We start from the raw sequence: 19,269 nt of genomic DNA, 5'->3' as shown, positions 1-19,269 counted from the left end.
GACCTAGGCTTCAATCTGGACCATTCTCCCTCAACCAGACTCTCCTAATACATTTGAGATAATTCTGGACTATGACTACAGGCTCAGAGCCCTCGGTTGGGGCGCCGAAGCGGATTCTTTTTATTGATGCCTTTGATTCGTTTACATTCAATATCGTCTCACTGCTCCGTCAAATTCTCGGCGCTGATATCTTCGTCATAAGAATCGACCTCTCAGTGGTTGATAGAGTCAGCGACGATGATACACCCGCAAAATGGACAGAGCAAGAGTTTATCGATAATCTTGCTCAATTCGACGCCGTAGTTTGCGGGCCGGGCCCTGGATCACCGCTCAATCCAGAAGACGTTGGGGCGTTCAATCTTCTTTGGGATCTCCCTGAGCATCTTCAACTGCCAGTTTTGGGCATTTGTCTTGGATTTCAGAGTTTGCTTGCTGCGCATGGCGGGTCAGTGAGAAGACTCAAGAGGGGTCTTCACGGAATGGTGAGGGAGATTGAGCATCGAGGAGAAGACATGTTCTGCGGAGTGCCTCCCTTCAAGGCTACTCTATATCACAGTCTCTGTGTTGATATTGGCCAATACAGCGATGACTGGACAGAAGAGAACCGGTGGAGGCTGACTTCGGAGTTTTCACCACTGGCATGGGCAACAGAGTTTAGAGATGATGGGCGAAGGGAACAGATCCTCCAAGGTGTGAGACACAACAAGAAGCCATTCTGGGGCCTTCAGTACCACCCTGAGTCTGTTTGCACGGAGAAGAATGCCCAGGGAGTCCTCATCAACTGGTTCCAAGCCGCGCTGCAATGGAACAAATATCATGGACGACGAGTACAGGGACCTTTGCTAGAGATTCAGACTCTTTCGCCACCGAATCACCTGGAGTCTGCAGCTGCGCATAAGGAACACCTGGGTGATTTGTGGTTGAATTTAAACTCCTCTGAAACTTCGCTGAGAGACTTTGCAAAGGGGTCTGAATACACACATCGCAAAATCACCTTGCCTCAGGGGGCTGGCGTGCCAGAACTCGTCGAGATGCTGGGGTTGGCAAAGGGAGAAAACATTATCCTTGACTCGTCGAGTTCTAAGAACGGAGATGCGCTAGCATTGAACAGCATCATAGCTCTCGAAGTTGACAATACGCTGCGGTTTGAGTACAACGTATGCGATGACTATGTTACGGCACGGCTCCCGAGTACAGACGGAAAGGATAAAACCGAGATGATAAGCCTCAAAGACGGCACAGTCACCGTATGGGAGGTTATATCAGACTTCTGGGAGGCGCGAAGCCATCCTCCTGGATCTGACCGTTCAACTTCAGCTTTCAAGGGCGGTTTCATGGGATTCATCACCTATGAGATGGGACTACACGGCCTCGAGAAGAAGATGGTCCCGGAAGATCGAGGCCACAAGAGACCGGACATTTGTCTAACCTGGGTAACGAAGAGCATTGTTCTTGACCACAGAGCTGGCGTTGCATTTGTTCAAAATCTGAAGGCTCGAGGATCAAACGATGCATGGCTAGATAAGATAATGGAAAGAATTCAACAGTCCGACTATTGGAATGCGACCAAGATGAGAAACGGAGTCAATGGGCATGTCATCGAAAACCGTGCCCAGAACAAGGAAATCAATATCACAACACCACAGCCAGACAGGTATGAAGAGCAAGTTCGTGTTTGCCAGGATTTCATTGCAGCGGGTGAGTCTTACGAACTTTGTCTCACATCGCAAACGACCATGGCAAGGCCTTGTTCAAGAAACAACGGGAGAAACCCATGGGCCATATATCAGACCCTGAGACAGCGACAGCCGGCTCCTTTTGGGTCTTTCATCCGTCTTGGTGGCGCCACGATGTTGAGTTGCTCTCCTGAGCGTTTCCTTCGATACGACAGCAACGGACTATGCTCAATGAGGCCCATGAAGGGAACAGTTCGCAAGTCAGAGGCTGTGTCAACTCTCGCGCAGGCTGAGAAGATCCTTCATGTGCCAAAGGAAGTGGCTGAGAACCTCATGATTGTCGATCTGGTTCGCCATGATCTACATGGTGTCTGTGGCGTTGGCCATGTCACAGTTCCTGACCTCATGAAGGTAGAGGAATATGCCACGGTCTTCCAGATGATCACTGTGGTCAACGGACAACTCCCAGGCCGCAACGGAAATAAGCCTCATGGCGCTCGCCGAAGCAGCTTTGACTCTCACTGCCCTTATACCGGGTTGGATGCCCTTGCCGCGGCTTTACCTCCTGGAAGCATGACAGGGGCGCCCAAAAAGCGCAGCTGCGAGCTTCTACAGATCATTGAGGGCAAACATGAGCGAAGTCTCTACTCTGGTGTTGTAGGATATATGGATGTCGCAGGTGCAGGAGACTGGAGTGTCACAATCCGAACCATGTTTAGATGGGACGATGAGACGGCTCCAGCTGAAGAGGGCGAGACAGAGCCCAGAGAAGTTTGGAGAATTGGAGCTGGAGGTGCGGTAACAATCCTGAGTACCCCTGAAGGTGAAAGGGATGAGATGTTTACCAAACTTGCCGGTCCTATGGGTGTATTCAGAGACGCGGCATAACTTGGATCTCAACCAAGAGGCCAGATTGGATTAGATGGATGGACAGGCGCAGCATTTGACTTTGGACATGATACCTCAACGTACACATCGTCGGAGTTTTTGGTTTGGGATTCAACAACATAGACGGATGGGATAGGACCGAAACATCGGGAACATAGCAGAAGATGATACGATATATTCCTCGTAAACAAGGATACCTTTGACGACCGACTATAACCTCCCTTTGCCGTCCTGAAGCCCAAGTATTCCCCTTGCGAATAGCCGAGACTGGCGTGAAGACCCCGCTGAATGCCCATGTGACTCCTTTGTCCTCTGTGATCATACACGCGTTATACAGGCTTTATACCAGCGATTATCCTCCTCTTCCTGAAACGCAACATTCTGTATCCATCTTTGGCTCGGTAACTCCGAGTGTTTCTGGTTTATGCGACTCCGTATTGCGCGCGCATTTAGAAATCTTGCTCCTCGTGGAAAAACATGCCGAAGCTGACAATGGTTCCGTAGATCAATAGACCGCCGATTATGGACATAACCATGGCTTGCACCTCGATGAGACCAGAGTGAGCGAGAACGACAGGGAGAGCTATGTAACAGTCAGCCACGTGAGTTCCAGCATGGTAATCATTCCATTAGCATCAGCAGCGTTGCGCCGGCTGATCAGGACTTACCAATTCCCATAACAACAAAGAAACCTGTAAAGAAGCGTCCCAAGTCTAGAACCGCAGCGCCAGAGCTCTCCACGAAGTCATCAGGGTTGGCGCAGTGTCCGCAGATCCAGTTGGGAATAGGCGCAATGACATAGGTAGCGACGACGAGGAGAGGATAATACACCTTCCACAAAGCGCAGGAGAGAATAACGAGGAGGAAACCAACGGCGAGGACGAAGGAGAGGGCGATGATGGTCTTGAGGCCGGCGGTCGGCATCTTGGGCGATGGTGTTTATGGAGCTGGAGAGGACGAGTTATGCGGCGATGTCGGCGACGTAAGCTCCCCGTGGGGAGATGAGGGAAATTTGATCGGGTATAGAAGAAATATCGAGTCGTAAGTGGCGAAGCGACTGGTTGTGTTGGACGCGACCGGAAAGGAAGTTCGTTGACGTTGTGTGTGTTACGCGGCTACAGTAGGCCAAGGTCCAAGATGATGCTATCCCGGCTTGTCAACCAGGTACGTATTCGTTTCCAGGTTCACCACCGGGCAGGACGGGAGCGCAGTCAGCTATTCGGAAGTACTATTTCCCGAAGCCAAGTGGGTATTGAAAATGGAACGCTGTAAGTGGCTGTTATGAGTGCTGTTGGTGGGTTAGTGGGTCGCCTTCTTATCTGATAGCGCAGTCAAGTAAAAAAAACTCCAAAAACTCCAAGATCTCTCTACCTTGCTCATCGCATTCGCAAACGACATATCACCATCCAGGTTCAACAAAGATATCCTGGGCCCGGATTGACAGCGTATTGTCGATAGAGCGCCAGTATCTCTTGTTCTGTACGGCGCCACGAAAATTTGCCTCATCCTTGTCTGCCATCTACATTTTGCTGTGGCTTTCTCTATATCCTCACTCTCAACACGGCACGATCTCAATAACCTCGCCACCAATTCTCGAATTAGCTATCACTCTGCTTAGTGATAATAACCGTGCTGTATAAACGGTGTTACTAGCCCCACACCCTGAACCATTGTCGTCTTCCGTCTGGTCGGAGACTTGGACAAGACACAACACCAACACCAAACTATCACCAACACCAGGACCAGCTACCCCGTTCTTACGATGAGCTTCAGTGGCTGCAGTGACGAGCTAGTCTGGCAAATTATAGGACAACAATTCTGCGCCTTTAAGATCAAGTAAGTTCTTGCTTCCTTCCCTGCCCTTCCTGGATCCTCAAATTCGGACGAGAACCAACCATGAGTCGAAGATCATGCTGACTTCTTATCCAGAACCAACAAAGCTCAGACATTCTGCCGCAACGAGCACAATGTCACAGGCCTGTGCAATCGTCAGTCATGTCCTCTCGCGAACTCGCGATACGCTACAGTCAGGGAGCATCAAAATCGATTGTACTTGTTGATCAAAACTCCAGAGAGGGCCCATCTCCCAAGCAAACTTGTAAGACTTCAGGTAATTATACAAGGTGACAAGATGCTAATCATAGTCATAGTGGCAACGCTACAAACTGCCCAGCAACTACTCCAAGGCATTGTCCATGATAGACGAGAAGCTTATATACTGGCCTAATTTCCTCATTCACAAGTGCAAGCAACGTCTCACCCGCTTGACACAGGTTCAAACTCGCATGCGTCGTATTGCGGCCGAGGAAGAACGATTGGGTGAAAAGCTTGTTCCTAAGATGGCCCCTAAGATCAGACACCGTGAGCAGGCCCGTGAGCGCAAGGCCGAGGCTGCTGCCAAGCTGGAACGAACCATTGAGCGCGAGCTTGTTGAGCGTCTTCGACAGGGCGCTTACGGTGACCAGCCTCTCAATGTCAGCGAATCCATCTGGAAGAAGGTTCTTAATGCCATGGAGCGTGACGGCGAGGGCCAACGTGACAAGGACCTGGACAAGGGTCTTGACGAGAACGGCGAGGAGGCTGAATGGAGTGAGGAGGAGGAAGACGACAACCTGGAGAACCAGGTTGAGTATGTTTCCGATATCGAGGAGAGTGACGAGGAGCTCGGCGACCTTGAGGACTGGCTCGAGAGCGAAAATGAGGAGGAGGACGAAGATGAGGATGATGATGATGACAGCGAAGAGTCCGAGACTGAGAAGTCTGGCAACAAACGAAAGCGTGGACGTGCCATCAAGATGAAGAACAAGAAGCCCAGGCAGGAGGAGAAGAAGGAGAAGCTGATGCTCACCAACGATCTCACATGGTAATTGACGGTCTCAAAAATCAGGCTTCGGCGTTTGAGGAGTTTGTATTTTCTCAGCAAGACGGAAAAAAAGGGGTTTATGAAGGGTGAAGCATATGTCAATATGTTCCTTCTGTCTGAGGATATCACATGGCAATATGCTTCATTTTTGCTGAGCTAATTCTTGGCAAGGTATAGATACCAAAATAGGTTGCCAATGCTTTTATATGAATTTGTTGTACTTGAGACGTTTTGAAACTATTTGCCCTTTCATGCTTGTTATGGGTCTTGTCACTTGTGAGAGAGAGGGAGAGGCTCTGTTGAGACAAAAGCTTATGTACCTACCTAGGCCTTGCTCCACTCCCGAGTCCTACAATTGCCCCGCCCAAACCCACAGCGCATTTTAGTTCAGGCACCTATGAAACTCCCCCAGCCCACTTCCACTTCAAGAATCCCTTTCTAAACGTCACCCGACTGCTTCACCTCCCATCTTCCGTCTTCGCTCTTCAGATAGGCCATCTCTGACCTTCTTGACTCCGACAGTACCTCTCTTACAACCCTGGCTTATCACGACAGCAGCTGGCTGCACCACCTAATCAACTGCGACAGCGACAGAACATTGCGCTCACCCCTCGGACCTTCAATTACAGCTCAAACCATTCTCTGGGTTTCGCTACCGCTTCCTCATCTCACATCAAGCAAGCCCATCGTGCGACAGGGCGCAGCTTCATTTCGCTTGAATAACCGTCGATGCGAAACTCTACGAACATATTAGCCAGAAAAGATACACTTTAACACAACGCATCATGGCGTCCTGGTATTCAAACCTTGTCCAGAAGACATCTTCTCAAATCTCCTCTCTCCGCCAGAATCTTCTCTCCAGCGAACAAGACGGCGACTCCGAAGACGATACTCACGTCTGCCGCGTTCTTCGTGGCTATTACACAGAAAAGGGGCGCCCATTCCCCCCATGGCTGCCCACGGATCCCAAGGCACCAGCCCAACAACCCATACAGCCCGTCATGACACCACAAGCAGGCCAGCGCCTCGGCGCTCCAGGCCAGCAACACGGAGGCCTGAGTAGTCTATGGGACAACGGACCGCAACAGCCACAACAACAAGCGCCTCAGAGTCTTCGGGCTGGAAGTGGACGAACACCTGCCTCGCTGCAACCTGGCGGCGGCGGCGGTGATATTAATAGGCGACCACTACCAAGTCAGCAGCGCGCGGGTAGCTACCAGAGCACGGGCGGTCAATTCGGTAGGCCCGAAACGGCGAGCGTGCCACCTGGTGGTGCTTCAGGAGGTGGAGGTGGAGGAGGAGGATCTGCGCAAGATAGATTGCGACAGAGGCTTTGGGGAGGAGGATCGCGAACAACGAGTCCTCAGGCTGGAAGTCAAGGACCTTTCAACCCTCCCGGTGGAAATAATGGAGGAGGTGGAGGAGGTGGAGGAGGGGGTGGTGGTGGCAGTGGCGGTTATGAAGATCGATTTGCGCCAGGCGGAATGTATGATCAAGCAAGTGGTGGCGGTAACGCTGGGCTGAGGAGAGGAGGCTTGCCCAGCGGACCAAGGGGATACAGATAAAAGACCCTTCTTGCAAGAAGAAGATGAAGCATACGTTGGATGTCTGGCGTTTATACGTTCCTTGATAGGATAGAGCGGCGTTTTACATGGTAATATGGACTTTTGTTTACTCCATGTTACATCCTGCACCAAAGAATCTTGATATGCATCTTGTGTATTCAGACCCGATGGTAATAAAGGGCTTCGTATATATATATCAAAAACATTGCTGACTTACCGTCGTACCATGAACTCCTTGCCAGAAATTACTGAAACCAAGAAATTCCCAAAACATAAAAATACATGCAGCGGACGTTAATCAACAGCACCTCAACTACTTGTTCTCAGATCCTCATTTGTTTGGCATACCATCGCCCTTTTGCGCAACTGTCTTCCTCGGGAGCACTTCCACCTCCTTGCTTAATAGTTTGCGCAACTCAGGCGTAATCGTCTTTGGCTGCGGCGGAGGCGCCGCTGGCTCAGCAGCTTTGTCCTTGCCAGATGTCTTGCCACCCTTGGATGGCCCTGATTCGGTCTGCTCAGAAGATTTTGACGGTTCCTTCTGATTGTACCGAGGAGCTGGGAAGTTCTGTTTCTTGTCGACAGCATCAACAAGTCGCTGGAACCTCTTGAACAGGGTTTCTGCCCGGATCAGAGTCGCCTCAAGATCGATTGTGTTGGAGAGTTCATTGACTGTTTAACGTTAGCATAGTGATCAGTGTCCTTATTAACCAAAATCACTCACCATATTTGAGCACCTCATCGAAATGCTGCAAGTGCTCCATAATGACATCGCGATGTCTCTCAAGAATCGCCAGTGCAATAAAGAGGTGGAAGTTCGCGCTCATATAATCAGTCCACAACCCCTCCCATAATCGAAGAACGTCAAGCCAGGCAAACTCCCGCTTATACCAAACAAGTATCATGCGGAAGAAGAAGAAAAAGTTGGTGCTGTCTGCCTTTTGTAGATGGTTCCAGAGTGCTGGGTCCATGAACTGAACCAATTGGTCCAGAGTCAGAAGCTGGTTACGCATGCCAGACTGATCACGCAGAAAGTTGCGTTCCATACGCTCCATGAACTTCTGGAAACCCCAGAATGCAACGGCATCGTCTTGGATCACTGCGTAGATTGGTGCCAATAGATCTGACATACCCTGAACATAGCCTAGGTCCTTATTGTACTCGTTGTAAGTCAGGAGCATCTCCTTCATCTGCTCAAGGTGGACGTTGGTGCCAACTTCGGCAAAAGGTGAGCTTGGGTCAGGATGGGGAATATCCTCGCCCATGAAAATGGGCACATTGCGGTCCGTTCGGTGGACATCTTTTTCTGTAGACAAATTGTAAGTTTACTCCTCGGGAGAGAAAGGCTGAGAAGTGGTGAGCAACTTACCAATTCGTCCCTTTTGCTCGCGCCACCACTCTCCGGCGTCGCCTTCACCTCCATCACCTTCGAGCCTCTCCCACCACGAAAGCTTGAGCTTGTAGTACTGGTCACGTAGTGAAGCGATTTGTGCCTTTCTCTCATCAGCAGTGCTATACCATTCATAGACGCCAAGAAGGAAAAGCCACGCTTCCTTTCGAACACCGTCCTCAGGGTCAAGACCTCCGTGAAAGACACGCTCCTTGACCTCATCGATAGTGATCGATAATCGGCCAGTTTGAGGGTCGAAGAAGGTATTCCACTCCTTCATTGTCACAGTCTTTCGGCGTTCCTCAAGTGAAAGGTTGCTGGCTCCTTCGAGAAGCTCAAATTCGCCAACATCGGTATCCTCAAGCTCCATAACATCATTAGCAGACCATATCCTCTGTCTCCGATCACGGTCGCTCTGTTCCTGTATGCCCATAGCCCAGCGAGCGAGATAGATCCTGGCGCTGTCGAACTCGTCTTGAAGCGTCTGAACTTCCGGATTTCTCAAGAGCCGTCTTACTTGGGGAGGTAAGTTCGGGTTCTCAACAATATCTTGAGCCGCTCTCCGGGTAAAGGTGGTTACTTTGCTGAATTTCTCCATAATATTCCATCCAGTTTCCTTGATCAACTTGACGAAAGGGTCCATCTCTGCATCTCGATTTGGCGGTCCTCCGGCGCGGCGCTGCGTTCCCACATTGCTATCCTGACGACCAATTTGTGATGGGCTGGAAGTGAGTTTGTGGCCGAATGCTTCGCTATCCTCCTTTGATGGCTCGATTAAGTAGATGTTGGGTTCAGCACCAGATCGCTCAATCTTGACGTAACGACGTAGCCACTTCACAACCTCATCGCCACCCCAGAACATCTGTCCTGATTCTCCAAAAGGATCAAAGGTATCACGCGCGATCTTCTTCTTTTGAAGGATCGTGCTTTGGCACTCATTGTCATGGAAGAAAAGGGCGGGAAAGCTATCGCCCGCACGGGAGTTGATGATGACGGATCCATACCACCAGCCGAGGCTCGGAGGCCGAACGAGGAGCGAATAGACGGCGCTCACAGGAATTGCAAACGCATATCCACCGACAGATCCAACATGGCTAGTGACGGTCGGCGGGGGAGGAACAAGGTAAGACTGTTTCGGGGGTGAGTCTCCATCGCAAAGGTCAACCTTGACGTAGATGCTGGCGGAATCTCCAAGGGCAGATTCGGGGATCCAGGCAAGAAGCAGATCCGAGGAGGCGATCGTGGCTGATTCATTGGAAGCGGATGAAGTAGGACGTTCTTCGTGATGGCCTCGTTGCTGGAGAAGTGCGATGTATCCTGGAATGTTGTCCTTTGAAGAGGGTGTTGGGTGAACATAAACCTGCAATTGTCAGATGTCGTCCGTCATTCTGCAGCGCAACCTCTTGCGCAGGACATAGGTTCGGGTGTTACTGACCTTGCTCTTGGAAAAGAGAAGCTTTACACCTCTTCCAGTCTCGGCATTTCTGATAGTGTTGTACTCGCCCTCCTCATCATCGCTCAGCGCATAGAAACTGTTTGATGGTGACGCAGATCGTCGCGAAGGCTGCTGTGGCGGGGCATCAGCTGCCCCAGAATCCTGCTGCGACATGGGAAGAAAGTAGTAGAGCTGTCGCTTTCAGCAGCTTTCGTCTTGAATAGCGTTTGTCCTCGGCTTCTCTTTTATTCAGAGTCACAGCCAGGTTTTTGAGTATGAAGTAACGGTATATAAATGGTGACGATAAAAAACAGAAAGATGAAGAATAAGGTAGTTCAGGTGGTGGCATGTGAGTAGACGCAAGCAAGCGAAAGGCAGCTGTCTGTCTCTTGCCCAAACGGATCACAGATGACGACGTGCCCCGCCACAGAAGCTCCCCGCCCCATCTTAGCAAAGGTACCTGAACTGGTGGCTGTATCTGCTGTCAAACAGCGCAGTTTTAGCAGAGACACATGTACCCGTGCTCATAAGGCTTACCAGAAAAGTATCATGACAGCAGTTTATTGGTGGGAGATGAAGTTCAGCTTGCGTCGTCACGAGTGTGAGGCATGGGATGGCTTTGAATTACTTCAGTGACCGCGTACTGCAAATACGTAAATCAGCCTTAACCACGTCAATGACTAGGTAGGTTATCCATACGATTGTACAAGAGGCCACCAATATGAAGACACTTTGAGGGAGTTCAGCCCGTAGCAAGTCTCATTATCATGATCCCTGCCGAGGATCATGGATGACACTGTAAGTTTAGGACATACTCTACAAGGTTTTCGTTTCTCACCAGAAAGAAGCTAAGGATAATGTCAAGTTTCGGGTGTGATTCGTCCAGGAGCACTAGGAAATACAATTCTTATTTCATTTCGTCGACGCTCATAAGCATTACACTCGGGGCGTATTAAGTACATTTGAACGTGTCGGCAGTCATTTTCGCCTAAGATTAAGATACAGAGTGTAATATTCGTTCTGATAGTATTATTGGTAATGGTTATTTACTACATCGTATGGCGTGGCATGCTGAACCCCTTTCCGCGCACGTCTAATATCCCCCACTGCTCAGAACATCAATGGCCCGACTCTTCAAATTAACAACATGCCACCTTCGCCAAACTTAACACTACGTCCACAGGATTCATTCCTGTCCAGACATAGAACTCCCTGTGAATGCTTTGAAAAGGCTGAAACGACTTATGCAAATAAGACAAAGGCTTCCCTCTTGAAAACAAATGGATTAACGGAGTCGGGTATTTAGGAAGAAAATTCGTGGGGCTCGTTCTCGAAAGCTCTTTTATACGCCTTAGACGTCTTCACTCAGGAGACCAGTCTGGAACTCAGGCTCGGCAGCTGTTTCAGGGTCGGTCCAGTTCACTGGCTTGTGAAGGCGAAGCATGGATAGGAAGTAGTCCTCGAGGATGCAGAAGTTGAGGAGGAAGTCGTTACAGTTCCAGGCAATAGTGCAAACCATAGCACCAGCTACGGCATCGAGAATGAAGTGGTTGGCTGTGGCGACAATAGCAGTGAGAATCAAGGCTGGGTATGACATGCCAGCAGCAACAATGACTATTCGCTTCCAAGAGGCAGATCGTAGGCCGGTAATAGGGATAGTGGCGACGGTGAGGCCGACAAGGAGAGAGTAGCCAAAATGCAGAGATGGCATGGCCGCTACAATCTTAGTCAGCTCTGTATCGAGTCAAAATTCGTACGACTTCCACTTACCATATTGGTTGCAGAATCGGTTGGTGGTCCAGACACTGCTCTCTCCAGTACCACTGTGAACACTGTCGACAAAGCCAAAGCTCTTGGCCTCCTCAGCATCGGGGCCCTTATATTCAGGATCGCTCAAAAGACGGGGAGGCATGCAAGGCCAGCTTGTGAAGACAACGAAAGCAAGGAGATTGCACATAGCCATGGTACGTCGACGGGCTTCGTATAAAGCAGGACCGGCAGCCACTGTATCAGATCTCACACGGCCAGCGGCATAGCGGCGATGCCGGGTGGTGGTGAAGTAGTAGAGGACAACAAGAAAGGTAATGGTGCCTGGAATGTGGATGAATGAGTAGATCCGGTTGATCCAGTGGAGAAGAGCAGGTCGAGCCAGGAACCACTTCTGAAATTCTATCTCCCAGAAGATATGAAGCCGTTGTTCGAGGTGGATGATTTGTAGAGCGTGTCTGCGGGCAACATCGACAGTGCCCTCATCGAGAGTCAACGCAGTGATAGCACGACCGACCTGGTACACAAAGTAAATAAGAAACCAGTACCAACACTCGACCAAGAATGGCAACTTCTTGAGAAGGCGGCTCAGGAGTCGATCCTCAAATATGTGAGTGTTTGGTGTAGACACGATGCGCTTATAGCCAAGCACTTGAAGCTTGCGGCGGCGTAGAGTCGGTTGAGAACTTGAGTCGAGACTCGGTGATCGCGAACCACTCCATCCGCTCATAAGGCTATCGGTTGAGTCTCGCTTCGGGAAGTCATCGGAGCGTTTATAACTCTTGATGCTGGCGATTCCTGACTTATTTGTCCAGAAATTGTAGTCCCTACTTCTGTTGAAGTAGGCACCCCCAAAGAGGAGAGTCACGACGATGAGTGGCTCAAGAAAAGAACCGACTCCCATGGCGAACAAGGTATCTCAACGGTCGAGTACTAAGTTTGTTTTAGGGTGACAATGAAGTTTGAGGCTTGTCGCTGGAGATGAGGTCCTAGATATAACTGGCAGGGAGCCTCGGAAAGGTACAAGTCAGGATATAGCGATACCAACTGCCAAGTCAATACGGAGTACAAACAAGAAGAAAGAAATGCAGAAAGGGTATGATGTATACAATGTAATGCAATACAATGCGATTCGTCTGAGTAATGGGGGGGGGGGAGAGGCAACACAACAAGTCCGTCTGTAGTTGGGGGGAGAGGCGGGTTTTGATGCAACAGAGAGAGGGTGGACGGAACGCTCGGGGAGTGCATACTTGATATTGACTGCTACATAGTACATAGGTACAAGACTCAGCTAATCTCATCTCAGCTCAGCTCAGAACAACTGAGCTTGGCAGTTTCTGATCTATGATCGATAATAGGTAATTCATGATTATTGGGCCATTATTTTCGCTGCCTGTACCCGGAGTTAATGACATTCTGAGGGCACACGACATGTCTAAGTCGACCGGGAGCACTAAGACAAGCCACAAGCAGGGAATACCCTGGGCCCAAGCTTGCAACCCCCCGCCCTGTGGCCGGATGCCGGCTTGTAGGGGAGCTAGGGAGCCAGTAGGCCAATTACAGGGCTACAGGTGCACGCAGAAAGAAAAAGAAGAAGAGCCCGAGGCGAGCTAGACAAGGGTCTTGTTAGAATGGATCGTCCGCTACCAACTTTACACTGCTGACATGCCATGAATGTGATAAATGGACCAGTCACAGAAAAGGTGACATGTTGGACGTGGACAAAATAGCTATTCTCGTGACAGAGGATACTTAATCTATAGCATCTCTCCACCTTGTGTCTGTCCTGACTCTTTGTCAAACAGGGGCAGACTCAGCTTCCAAGGGTAAACAATTCGACTGACGATGATGGTGTTGTTTGCCCGTGCCCATCAACCACCATCATTCGACAGATGCCCATAGAAACTCCTTTACTCATTACCGTCTCAAAGCCCCTGACTTGAACTCTATTCCGCGGCAACCGATCGTGATCTATGGTCATACATACATACAAAAGTCCGATCCCAAGAACAACAGGGAATTATATCATCCACGGAAGCACGGTAGCGATTTAACCCCGTCTCCATGTGATGAAACTTCCGCCTCGTGCTTCCGACCTCCGACTTTTAACCTCCGGATCTTCCGGATGTCACAGACAATATGATATTGGCTATAATAAACAAAAACACACCGACTGAAGGATTTGAAGCTTATTTATTTTGAGTTTGCGGACTAATCAATCATACATATGTAATCTACAAGATCATCTTAACATGAGTTCATCAATCTGTCTCAACTCTCAAGGTTATGCATAGCTTGGCCTCTTGTATGCCAAGATCCCTTAAAACTGGTGCCCAGAACCTACTAATATCGGCGGCTTCACCTTTGCACGGCAAGTTGCCTATGTACATAGCTCCCTGTCCTTACACGTAAGGCCGCGGACACTTCCTTATTCGACCCGCCCACATCGAAGCTTTCTCAATCAAGCTGCATGCTTATACATTACCAAGTCTAGGGGAGGAAAGAAAACTCGGGACCTTGACCCTAAGCAATAAAAATACTTAGGTAAATCTAGCCTAAGCTTAGGGGCTCTTTACTAAGTTTATTTTGACACCCTATAGTAGGGTCCGGTGTTTTCTTGCTCCCTGAGGCAAGTTCATAGTAAGCCCAAAGGCACCATATCTTTGGCTACAAGACATTGGATGCAATGAAACCATACACGTCTAATCGATGCCGATATTCTACGTCATCGTCCTAGCAAAATCAACTAAGATTCCACGAGCGCTAAGTTAGTTCAATGCTAAAATTCTTATAAGGCATGTTACTATTGCCGATTCCCGTCTTGGGTAGCGTCGATACTGTCACAGAACCCGGATCTATCAGAAGTCAGGGATGCAATGAAGCGACTCTGCCACCTGAGAAAAGCTTGATACTATGAACGAGTTCCCTGGTGGGTGTGTCCAATATGGACAATATTCGACATCTATGGACTCCCATATGAACAAAACATGCAATAGCCGATCTCGAAAACCAACGATTTGAGCCAATCACGCTCTTTGGCGGAACCAAAGTGACAAGTCTTATGACCCAACGGCATCTCGAGGGTGACAAAAAAGCCTAAACACATACCCTCGGCCATCACCAAAAACCCGAGCCTCACATCATCATGGAAAGTCCTCCGAGACATCCGATTACATATGTAAGTGTTCAAGTATCATTTTTCTGCCTCTTGGCATTCGCTTATTAATCGAAAAATATTTTCATCTTCGCCATAGTTGAGTAGGAACGAAAGAAACTGATGTGCATGCCATGTATATGCTTGAACAACAAGTGTTGAGCTGAGCTTCCAGCATTGTGCAGCATGATTGTACGAGGCAGCACAACTGCCAATGTTGATGAAGAGAGTTCATAGCTACTGAGGTAATCGGTTAGATGGATGTAACATATAAGTGTAACTTCTTGTCTTCTGTTAATCTATTCCACCCTTGACAGGTTGCACCCAGCGCTTAATCCCACAATGAAACGTCTAACGAATCATGACCGTCTATCTGTGTCGTATGCTTCGTTCACATCGTGCATTTCTTGCCATCCATTTCCTTGTTCGAGAGTCGACTTACTATCTACGCCAAACTCCTCTCCCTCAATATACTGCTCAGCTCCTTGAGCTTAACAGGCTTAGAGAGAAACACATCAACACCGCTTGCATAAGCATCTTGCTGGGCACTCGCTGATGCCAAACCCGTTAGGGCAAGAATGACCACAGGCTGCCGACCCTCCTTGTTCTCGAAGGCCCGTATCTGTTTTGTGGCCTCAATACCATCCATTCGTGGCATGCTGATATCCATCAAGATGCAACTGAATTCATCTGGGTTCTCCTGGAACCGCTCCACAGCTTCAAGTCCGTCTGCTGCCGTAGTATACTTGCTCTTAAGCTTCTTCATGTAGGCACACAATACCGAGAGGTTGATGGGGTTATCATCGACAAGAAGGAAACTCTTGGGTTCGCTCGCCGCAGTCGACCCCTGTTGTTGCGTCGCTTGGGAAGGGCGTTTTGACGGAACTCGTGAAGGGGGACCAGGGCGTTTTAGTGATGCCGCTCCTGGACCTGGTGTCGATTTATTATCAGGTGCATCTTCTTCTGTATTGCTTCTAGTCGAGCATCTTTTGGCATCATTGGATGCATAATCCAAATGCTCTTCATCCTCACATACTGGCGCAGCCGGCGATAATGCTTGTAAGTCCCCCCACCGACATAATGCTATATGCAGAATTCGAGCAAGTTTGTGTGGGCCAATACTGAAACTGCAAGTTAGCAATATGAAATCTTTACAGCTATAGGGGCTTGAATCACACTTACGGTTGAGAAACAAATTCATAAACTCGATGATCCTCAGATGCCTTGCTCTCGGAAGATCGCCTATGTGCCGTAATGGCATTGGCGCACACCACAACCACCGGACACCTAACCAGCTCTTCACTACTTAGCACCGAGTCCTCAATCGCTATCTCATTGCATAGTACAAGATCCGGAGCCACGCCCTGGCATGTAGCTTCGTTGATGACATCCATCTCCAACCAGCGGTGGCACATTACTTTCATGGCAGACATGGGAATGCCCCGAGCCGTTTTCGACTTGATTTCCTCCTCAGAAGGGAAACCGACCAGTCGCAAACGCAGTCCTTTTAGGCGCTTAGTCTCTTCATCAACTTCATTCTTCTCTTGCTCCGGATTGGAAATGTCTGAATCTTTCGATCGTGATAACGGCAATGTTATGGTTGCTGTGGTCCCAACGTTGACTTCACTCTCGATCGATATTTTACCGTCCATTGAAGCCACGATCTTCTTGACCAGACTTAGGCCTAACCCGGTACCGTGTGAAAGATGGTTTTCCTGGGAGAATGGTTTGAAAAGGTCGTTCCGAAGAAAGTCTGGCGATATTCCTTGGCCAGTATCTGTGACCGAAATGCGAACCAAGCGTCTGTGACTACTTGGGTTGTTCGAGGACAAGGGTTTTTGAGATAGTGCAACCGTGATTGTGCCCTTGTGTGTATATTTAAGTGCATTTCCAAAAAGGTTCATCACAACACGGCGGAGTGCTCCGGCGGCAACGTGGAAGCGATACGGCACGTAGGGGTCAATATTAAGAAAGATGGCCACCTGACTGTCGTGTCCAAGTGGCACTTCGTACTTGACAGGGTCTTCAGACTGCCCTCCCGTCGGATCATTCTCATCCTCCATATTGACGCGCTTGCTTGGATTTGCGGTTTGCCAAGCTTTGTGGGCTTCATTGCCTTTGAAAACATGACCGGCGAAAACACTGTCCATGACCTCTTCAATTAGGGCGTCCAGCCTAACCTCAGAGGTCGAAACACTCGCGGGAACTGTTGTGGCAGAGTCTGAGACAATAGATCGTTTTCGAGCTCGGCGCTCCTTCTTTCGATGAGCTGCAACTTGATTGACTTTTGAGAAATATAAAAGATGATCAATAGTCTCGGACAGTGTTCTACCACAGGTCTCAAGGGTTCGCAGTAGGTTTCCCTGGAAAACATCCAGCTGAGTATCGGACAGCAACTCGGCTGAGAGCATGACCCCGTGAAGAGGAGTACGTAATTCGTGAGATAATGAGCCAAGCACATCGGATTGTGCCTTGTTCACAAGCAAGGCTTCGAGTCGTTGGACTTCCGACATGGCCAGCATGCCAAATCCTCGCAGGTAACTCAACTCACCCTCGATCGTAAATGTCCTCGTGGGTGTCCGAGTATACGCGAAGCCTCCCGCTAACCAACGGTCTCTTTTGGGGTCCCAAACGGGCACAAAGGCTACGCTTCGAGCACCAGGGAAGATCTTGGAGACAGACGGTCCTTCTAGAGGTCGTGACCAAGGACGCTGACTTTTACCAGATAGTGCCGCAGTTGATTTTTCACCAAAATATTCTTCCTTCGGCATCGGTGTACAAAGGTCGGCCTCAGACGAACCACTTGATAAGAGGTTACCATCCTCGTCGAAATTAAATATTTTACCAGCAGGATACCGCCGCAAGAGTGCAGCTAGCAACTTCATTGGCATGGTTGTGTGGATATCGGAACCTACATCCAAGTTGATGCTTGATGAAGTCGAAGTAGCGAACCCCAAAATTCCGCAACAAGAGTTTTCCTGCTCGATCCTATCACTTGACTCATCGCTACTCGAGGATGACTCGGTCGAGGACTGGTCCTCATTAAGCATTGAATCGGTAGCCGACGTCTCGAAATTCGCGTCCAGGAAGACGACGCCTTCAATCTCTATTCCTTCTCGTATGAGGTTGGCTGCCCGAGAGAATACCTTGGCAATTGCCTTCTCCTTGGCATTATCATCGGATTCTCCAATAGACATACTCTTCGATGAAGTGCTGGTCATATTCGCCTCCCCAGGGCCCCCAGAGCCGATAACGGTGGTTTCTCCTGTCGTATTGGGCTGCACTGGTACGTGACCCGGCAAATTTTTCTGAAGACTAAAATCCCTGAACTGCTGTAGGGCCTGCTGTTCAGAATTTAGATTGCCTTCCCGTGCTGCATCGTCGTGAAAGGCCGGAGAATTCGTTCGAGCTCTCCAACCCGCCATAGACGACTCCTTCTCGACAAACGAACCAATTCCCCTTGTCATACGGACACTTCTTCGATAAGCATCTCCCACACTCTTGGATCGAAGGTAATCCATGATATTAGAGGAGATTTCTCGTAGGACCTCAGTGTCATTGGTGGTCCAGCTCTCGGCTTCTCTCGGTTCGGAGTCTATCACACAATAAACACCAATGTCAACACCAGCAGGTGATCGCACAGGGACAGCAGCATAAAATCGAGCTGGAAACTCTGATAGCGGGTGCTGTACCTTGCAGAGTCCAGCATCGGCTTTAAGATCCGGTATCAAAGTAAGGGGCACTTCCTCATCAGAAGAAGAAGAGTCATGATTCTGTACCATAAGAGCTCGGCCGCAAACCGAGAGTTGTCGCGGAAATGTTCCTGGATAGAGCCAGAAGTCTCCATTCTTGTCTTTTGGCCAGATCGGGCCCTTGGCAAGAGATGATCGTTGTGTAGTCTCGGCAACAATATACTGGTGATTACGATCGAACAGAGATATCAAGGCGCGGTTAGTGCCTGTTTTCCAGAGTCCGAGTTGCGCAAGAGATGCAAGAACAGTGTCTCTCGGAGTTTCTTGTCGTTTTATCTCGTCGCTGGGTACAGTTCCATTGGATGAGGGTGGACCAGGGGGCGCGCCTTCGGCGGGCGAGTCTGTAATATCGTTGAGCAGCGATGCTCCATACCTAACTTTGTCAGTATCAAGCAAACATACATGCGAAATTCGATTATATAAATATGAGAGTGCAACTAACTTGAAGGATTCTCTTTCGCGAGCTGGCTCTGAGACCTGTTGACGCGAACATGAGGCCATCGTGGAGCCTTATCCCTAGCCCCTGGCTTGGTTTACACCAAACCAACCAGCTTTGAGAAAATCGAGGAAATGCGATGGTTGAAGGGGGGGAATGATTGAAAAGTGTGCCCGGGGGAAAAGCTCAGGCCCCAATCAAGGAATGTGGTTTCGAACTTGGGTGGCGATCGCAAGTTGGACGAGGTTGAGGTTGGGCAATTACATGCAAGTAAGAAGGCAAATTTTGTCTTAAAAACCCCTCTGTAATCGCTTCGAGTACGTCGATTACCTGCTATATTCCT

General features: G+C 49.4%; 7 protein-coding genes; 3 read left to right on the top strand and 4 right to left on the bottom strand.

Annotated features, from left to right (window-relative positions):
* Positions 1-71: 71 nt before the first annotated feature.
* On the top strand, positions 72-2,564 carry FFUJ_13433 (related to para-aminobenzoic acid synthetase; the record flags this gene model as incomplete). Its single annotated transcript, XM_023576119.1, has 1 exon — positions 72-2,564. The coding sequence occupies one exon, from the start codon at positions 72-74 to the stop codon at positions 2,562-2,564; it is 2,493 nt and encodes an 830-aa protein (XP_023429318.1).
* Positions 2,565-3,013: 449 nt separating this feature from the next.
* FFUJ_13432 (probable VPS55-involved in late endosome to vacuole trafficking) lies at positions 3,014-3,488 on the bottom strand (the record flags this gene model as incomplete). XM_023576116.1 has 2 exons in its annotated part: positions 3,014-3,147; positions 3,233-3,488. The coding sequence occupies 2 exons, from the start codon at positions 3,486-3,488 to the stop codon at positions 3,014-3,016; spliced, it is 390 nt and encodes a 129-aa protein (XP_023429317.1).
* An 838-nt stretch (positions 3,489-4,326) lies between these two features.
* FFUJ_13431 (probable MAK16 protein) lies at positions 4,327-5,431 on the top strand (the record flags this gene model as incomplete). XM_023576115.1 has 3 exons in its annotated part: positions 4,327-4,400; positions 4,494-4,662; positions 4,715-5,431. The coding sequence occupies 3 exons, from the start codon at positions 4,327-4,329 to the stop codon at positions 5,429-5,431; spliced, it is 960 nt and encodes a 319-aa protein (XP_023429316.1).
* Positions 5,432-6,212: 781 nt separating this feature from the next.
* On the top strand, positions 6,213-6,992 carry FFUJ_13430 (uncharacterized protein; the record flags this gene model as incomplete). The annotated part of the gene is made up of 1 exon (XM_023576114.1): positions 6,213-6,992. The coding sequence occupies one exon, from the start codon at positions 6,213-6,215 to the stop codon at positions 6,990-6,992; it is 780 nt and encodes a 259-aa protein (XP_023429315.1).
* Positions 6,993-7,323: 331 nt separating this feature from the next.
* FFUJ_13429 (probable GTPase activating protein) lies at positions 7,324-9,991 on the bottom strand (the record flags this gene model as incomplete). XM_023576113.1 has 4 exons in its annotated part: positions 7,324-7,664; positions 7,717-8,298; positions 8,362-9,742; positions 9,818-9,991. The coding sequence occupies 4 exons, from the start codon at positions 9,989-9,991 to the stop codon at positions 7,324-7,326; spliced, it is 2,478 nt and encodes an 825-aa protein (XP_023429314.1).
* Positions 9,992-11,168: 1,177 nt separating this feature from the next.
* On the bottom strand, positions 11,169-12,488 carry FFUJ_13428 (related to integral membrane protein; the record flags this gene model as incomplete). XM_023576112.1 has 2 exons in its annotated part: positions 11,169-11,533; positions 11,588-12,488. The coding sequence occupies 2 exons, from the start codon at positions 12,486-12,488 to the stop codon at positions 11,169-11,171; spliced, it is 1,266 nt and encodes a 421-aa protein (XP_023429313.1).
* Positions 12,489-15,183: 2,695 nt separating this feature from the next.
* FFUJ_13427 (related to nik-1 protein (Os-1p protein)) lies at positions 15,184-18,991 on the bottom strand (the record flags this gene model as incomplete). XM_023576111.1 has 3 exons in its annotated part: positions 15,184-15,859; positions 15,921-18,863; positions 18,933-18,991. 3 exons carry the CDS (start codon positions 18,989-18,991, stop codon positions 15,184-15,186), a joined length of 3,678 nt encoding a protein of 1,225 aa, XP_023429312.1.
* Between the last annotated feature and the right edge of the window lie 278 nt (positions 18,992-19,269).

Source organism: Fusarium fujikuroi, chromosome FFUJ_chr04 (assembly GCF_900079805.1).
Source record: "Fusarium fujikuroi IMI 58289 draft genome, chromosome FFUJ_chr04".
Classification (NCBI taxonomy): domain Eukaryota; kingdom Fungi; phylum Ascomycota; class Sordariomycetes; order Hypocreales; family Nectriaceae; genus Fusarium; species Fusarium fujikuroi.
Note: the sequence above shows the minus strand (reverse complement) of the source record. Positions and strands in the feature narration are given on the sequence as shown.